The 6,355-nt window shown below is 47.1% G+C and overlaps 1 protein-coding gene across 1 annotated transcript; it reads right to left on the reverse strand.

Annotated features, from left to right (window-relative positions):
- Positions 1-224: 224 nt before the first annotated feature.
- On the reverse strand, positions 225-3,890 carry LOC118076388 (cell surface glycoprotein 1-like). Its single transcript, XM_035099102.2, has 2 exons — positions 3,866-3,890; positions 225-1,622 (listed from the first exon to the last, which is right to left on the reverse strand). The coding sequence occupies exon 2, from the start codon at positions 1,598-1,600 to the stop codon at positions 497-499; it is 1,104 nt and encodes a 367-aa protein (XP_034954993.2). The 5' UTR covers positions 1,601-1,622; positions 3,866-3,890; the 3' UTR covers positions 225-496.
- Between the last annotated feature and the right edge of the window lie 2,465 nt (positions 3,891-6,355).

Here is a 6,355-nt window from a genome sequence, read left to right on the forward strand (position 1 = left end):
AATCATTAAGCAATAATAAATATTAAAGAAACAGGGATACCAAGGAAAGGATGAGATGGTTTCTCCTATCCCTTGTACAGAATCCAACCAAACTAACAGTTGAATTTTGCTTCAGTACTGACAACAGGACAGTGTCCTCCATCACAGAAGAGAGTACTGTGCTACACTGGGTAAATCAGGGGAGATTTGAGGTACGTTTGCCATCTGAGGCGTCCACGAGGGTTCATTGCATCTCCACCAAAAGCCAAATTTGGCAGACTAATTCCAAAACACTTCCTCTTGAAGCAATGTAAATGTAACTTGCTGGTGGCAATTATGGTGTTTACTATACTTATCATATGGAGAACAACATGGGAAATATTTTAACAGAAAGGTTTTTAAAGGAATTTAAATAAACAAAAAGGATGAGGTATATTGAAAGCTGCAGGTTGTGAGCTGGATGTGTTGATCATGCTGACTTCCTGTGCTGCTGTTGTTGTTGTTTTCTCATGCTTGCTTACTTCTGCTGGTGAGGCCACTGGCAAGGTTGCTTCTTCTGCTGTTGATCGCAAGGGGGTGGGCATTTTGCCTCAGGTGGGCAACATGGGACAGTGGTTGGCTCCTTGCAGGGAGGCTGCTTCTCTGGGCATGGAGTTGGGACGACCACTACTGGTGTCTCTTTGCATGGGGGCTTCTCTTGACATGGTGTTGGCTGAGGGCATGGAGTTGGGACGACCACTACTGGTGGCTCCTTGCAGGGAGGCTTCTCTTGACATGGTGTTGGCTGAGGGCATGGAGTTGGGATGACCACTACTGGTGTCTCCTTGCAGGGAGGCTTCTCCTGAGGACATGGTGTTGGCTGAGGGCATGGAGTTGGACAAATCACTACTGGTGGCTCTTTGCATGGCTGCTTTTGTTGAGGACATGGTGTTGGCTGAGGGCAAGGAGTTGGGACGACCACTACTGGTGGTTCCTTGCATGGAGGCTTCTCTTGACATGGTGTTGGCTGAGGGCATGGAGTTGGGACGACCACTACTGGTGTCTCTTTGCAGGGAGGCTTCTCCTGAGGACATGGTGTTGGCTGAGGGCATGGAGTTGGACAAATCACTACTGGTGGCTCTCTGCATGGCTGCTTTTGTTGAGGACACGGTGTTGGCTGAGGGCATGGAGTTGGGATGACCACTACTGGTGGCTCCTTGCAAGGAGGCTTCTCTTGACATGGTGTTGGCTGAGGGCATGGAGTTGGGACAACCACTACTGGTGCCTCTTTGCAGGGAGGCTTCTCCCGAGGACATGGTGTTGGCTGAGCGCATGGAGTTGGACAAATCACTACTGGTGGCTCTTTGCATGGCTGCTTTTGTTGAGGACACGGTGTTGGCTGAGGGCAAGGAGTTGGGACAACCACTACTGATGGCTCATTGCATGGAGGCTTCTCTTGACATGGTGTTGGCTGAAGGCATGGAGTTGGGATGACCACTACTGGTGTCTCCTTGCAGGGAGGCTTCTCCTGAGGACATGTTGTTGGCTGAGAGCATGGCATCGGTTCTGGTGCTGTTTTGCACAGTGCAGGTGGCAAGGTGGTTGTCTGTTTGCGCTGCTGCTGGTTATTGAATGAAGCCATTTCTACTGACGTTCCAGAAAGCCTGCAGGTAAGAAAGAATGGATTTCACCTGTCATTCAGAAATACCATCACACACACAAATCTAAACCAATTGTATGTCTACAATTATTGACAGAGTCTCTCCAAAGATTTCAGACAAGGGCCCATCCATTGATTTCAAAGTGTCTATGCTGAGTACAACTAACATTGGATACAACCCATTGAATTGAATGGGTCTAAGTTAGTCATGCAAATAATAACAACAAAACAATAAAACGCAGGGTGAATAAAATCACCCTATCAACTAATAAAAGCATAATCTAAAATGGCTGAGTGAATTTTAAAAAGTTTTAACCTGGTGCTGAAAAGAGCATAGTATTGGCAACAGGCATCCCTCCCCCAGGAGGATATTTCAGAATCTGGGAGCCAGCACAAAGAAGGTCCTCTCTTTTGTACATCAGTGATGTATTTCAAGGAAATAATTAGTTTCATCCAACTACATGGTAGACCCATTGAATTTAATCGACTTAAGCCAGTCACGTCCATCATGTTCAATGGCTCTACTCTCAGTAGAACTAACACTGGATAAAACTAATTGAAATCAATGGACCTCAGTAATCATGTCCATTAATTTCAAGGGGTCCACAAGTAGTGTTTCTAATGTTAGATACAACCCTGTGCCCCCCCTCCCCCGGAATGAAACTCCTAAAGACCTGGAAGGGTGGTGGAAAGACCTGCAAAATGGCAGCTTTAGCCACCGGAACTAGCAAACATGTTAAGATCATCCTGCTATTTCCCCCAATCATTCTTCCCCTGGAAGGAAAAGGGAGAACATGTTCCACCCAGTACATCGAATATGTAAATTGGGGACTGTACCTGATAACTAGCGACTGTGGGAGGATGAGCAATTAGCAAGACTTACATAAGGGACGAGGTACATTGACAAATTTGGAACATTGACGTAATGACAAGCTACTTTGAGGATGCAACGCCCCAGGTATTTTGACATCTCCAGTGCAGTCCAAACCCAGCACCTTCTCAAACCCTCCATGTTGTTAAAATCAATAGAGGGGGCCATCTCATAGTTCTACCGCTCTCAGAAATTCAGGGGGGTGGTGACCCAGGAGAGGGCCTTCTCTGAGGCAGCTCCAAGGCTGGGGAATTCCCTCCCCAAAGAAGGGCATCTTCACTTCAGCTTTTGGTGAAGGCTGAAGACGCACCTCTTTGCCTTGATCTTTGACCACTGGGTTGTGTGTTTTCAGGGCATTTGGAGACTTTTTAGAGGATGCTCTCCACTTTATGCAGTTTCAGTTATGCACACAAGAGCCCAGAACGTAGCCCCCACATAATTGGGGGGGGGAATGCTGTATAGCATTATAATTATATATAACATTATAATGATAATGCTTCACTGAATTCATTGGAACTCTCTTCCTGGTGTGGATGCAATAGGACAGCAGCATTGTCTTGCAGGTGGCTATAGGGAGGGGAGTGCAGGGGCCTTATGCTCAGTTAGTACCTTGGTCCATCTAGCTCAGTACCGCCAACACTGACTGGCAGCAGCTTTCCAGGGTTTCAGGCAGAGGTCTTGCCCGACCCCACCTTAAGATGTCTGGGATTGAACCTGGGACCTTCTGCATGCAGAGCAGGGGCTCCAGCACTGAGCTACAGCCCTGCCCCATCTTGTGCCCCTCATCCAAGTTCCTATTCACCCTGTCATTATATTCCTAGGATAATTTGAATGGCACCAGCCAGATAATATTCAGATAATCTGCAGGGGGCTGGGGAAGAACTTTCAGAGGTTGCGGGAAGGATCTCAAGAAACACAATATTTCTAATTAATTGAGAAGCAATAAAGCCGATTGTCTCCTGCTACTATAGGAACGACTGAAATGTTGGCTTGCATCTCCAATGCTAGAGTAGACCCATTGAAACCAATGGACCAAAGTCCATTCTTTCAGTGGGTCTACACATAGAACTATCATTCGATACAACCCATTAACACTAACATTACTAGGAGTAGCAGTACAACTATGAGTAGTAGAGTACTATGAGGCTGAGGAGAAACACCACCACTACATTTTACTGTTAGCAGAAAAAAGGCTTTTGATAGTCTGTGACTGATATCACATTTTCAACACCTACTGCACCTTGCTGGTATCATGCTACTATTACAGTCTTATCTAAAACAGATTTGCCCAAAGCATGGAAGAGACATCTACTACTCCTTTGACTAGTTACAACCACCACCATGCAGTTCCTTAGTGTCAGCTGAAAGAGACTTACCCAATTGATCACTGAGACGCTGCTGGAAGGAATTAAGTGGCTCCAGGAATGGCAAGTGCTTTTTATCCTCTACTCAAGCCCAGCCTCCGGATACAGTGTGTAAATCTGGATGACTCCATCCTTACACAATGGAGTAGGCTCATCATGCATTTCTACATTTTCCCCATGCCACTCCTTTCTTAGACTCTGCTTCTGCGATGGCTGCGGGCAATTTCATGCCAATCTTCTCCTTGACTAAGATACGTGGCAATGTTCTAAAAATAGACACCCCAATCCCCGAGAGGTCACAATCTTTACAGGTGTGTCAGCTGACTCTGGGTGGTGTCCAACTAAGTCCTAATCAGACGCATTGAAATCAATGGACCTAAATTGGGCTCCCTCTGCACAATACATTTAGAGGAATGTGATGCCACTTTAAACAGTCGTAAAAGTAAAGGTAAAGGACCACTGACAGTTAAGTCCAGTCAGGAACGACTCTGGGGTTGTGGCGCTCATCTCGCTTTACTGGCCGAGGGAGCCGACGTTTGTCCGCAGACAGTTTTTCCAGGTCATGTGGCCAGCATGACTAAGCCGCTTTTGGCAAAACCAGAGCCGCACATGGAAACGCCTTTTACCTTCCCGCCGGAGCGGTACCTATTTATCTACTTGCACTTTGACGTGCTTTCAAACTGCTAGGTTGACAGGAGCTGGGGCCAAGCAACGGGAGCTCACCCCATCACGGGGATTCGAAAGCCCGACCTTCCGATCAGCAAGCCCAAGAGGCTCTGTGGTGTAGACCACAGCGCCACCGGCGTCCTTAAAATAGTCGTGGCTTCTCCCAAAGAATCCTGAGAGGTGTGGTTTGTTAAGGGGGTTGAGGGTTGCTAGGAGACCCCTATTCCCATTAGAGAGCTACACTTCCCAGAGTTCCCCAGTGTCAGGGAATGGTCTGACGTCGAGGACTGGGGAATGCATTCTATGACAGACCAGCTTCTCTCTGACAGAGAGTTGGAGGGGGAAGAGTCTCCCCCCTTGTCCACAGTGTTCAGAAGCAGAGAGAGAGAGACAGAAGCTGAACAGCTTAGGGAGGAGTCACCCAGTTACGAGATAATGACAAGAGAGCCAGAAGGGAGGGGGCAGCTAGTCGAGACGTCACTTGAGAATGTGGGGGACACCCCCCTTCACCACAGACTCGGAGGTCTGAATGTATCAGAGAGCAAAGGAGGCAGAGGGAGGGAGGAACTTCCCGTTGGCGCCTTAATTGCTGCGGGAGTCAGAAGGAGGGTTTAGACTAGCCAACTGCCCTCCTTGCGGAGAGCTGTGCATTTGTGCTTGCAACATGGTGCTATCATATCAAATGCTCATTCATTCTTATCTGTGAAGTTACTGAAGGGACAGGAGGACTCTCCATGCCTGACACCCATTAAACCACTCTGGTAATTGATCTTTTCATGCAAAGACATGTGAAAAGTAAGAACACAAACAAACAAACAAACAAAACAAAAAAATTAGTGGGTCTACTCTTAGTAGGAGAAGCACTGAATACCAGATGGCATACTCTCCAAAATTTCTCCAATGAAAATAGGGGTGCTCTATATTATTATTATTATTATTATTATTATTATTATTATTATTATTATTATCATTCCTCATCTAACTGGGTTTCCCCAACCACTCTGGGTGCCTTCCAACATGTAAAAAAACATAATAAAGCATTAAGAAAAAGTGAGACATTCCAGGATTAAAACAGAAACCGGGATGGCTTCTGTAAATCTGGGGCTGCCCCTGGAAAATAAGGACCGTTGGAGGGTCTGAATCTGTGTTCCATTTGACTAAGTGCACTATAGATTAGGGACCCTGAAGAAGGTGGGACAGCTAGTGCAGAGAGTGTGTGATTACATCTCTTGCTCCAGGTTATATAGAAATTCAGTGTAGTTCAGGACATAATCCTTAAATTGGAGGTGCCTGCCAGCCTCCACTCGAGAAAAAGATATAACCCTGGCTATCTAGCCAGCACACGGAATATTGGCTGAACCAACACTCTCCTGTGCAGATACTGATAAAAAGGGCATGTCATGGAAACAGTGGGAGTAGAGGGTAAATAAAAGGAGCCATAAAGAGGTGTGATTCCCCTTAGATCTTTTCCAATTTAGGGCTCATGCACACTTTTGCTTGGCCCATATTTTGAGTATAGGTAAAGGTAAAGGGGCCCCTGACCATCAGGTCCAGTCATGTCCGACTCTGGGGTTGCGGCGCTCATCTCGCTCTATAGGCCGAGGGAGCCGGCGTTTGTCCGCAGACAGCTTCCGGGTCATGTGGCCAGCATGACAAAGCTGCTTCTGGAGAACCAGAGCAGCACACGGAAACGGCTTTTACCTTCCCGCCAGAGCGGTCCGTATTTTCTACTTGCACTTTGATGTGCTTTCGAACTACTACCGTAGGTGGGCAGGAGCTGGGACCAAGCAATGGGAGCTCACCCCGTTGCAGGGATTCGAACCGCCAACCTTCTGA

The sequence above is a fragment of the Zootoca vivipara genome, chromosome 17, assembly GCF_963506605.1.
Source record: "Zootoca vivipara chromosome 17, rZooViv1.1, whole genome shotgun sequence".
In the NCBI taxonomy this organism is placed as follows: domain Eukaryota; kingdom Metazoa; phylum Chordata; class Lepidosauria; order Squamata; family Lacertidae; genus Zootoca; species Zootoca vivipara.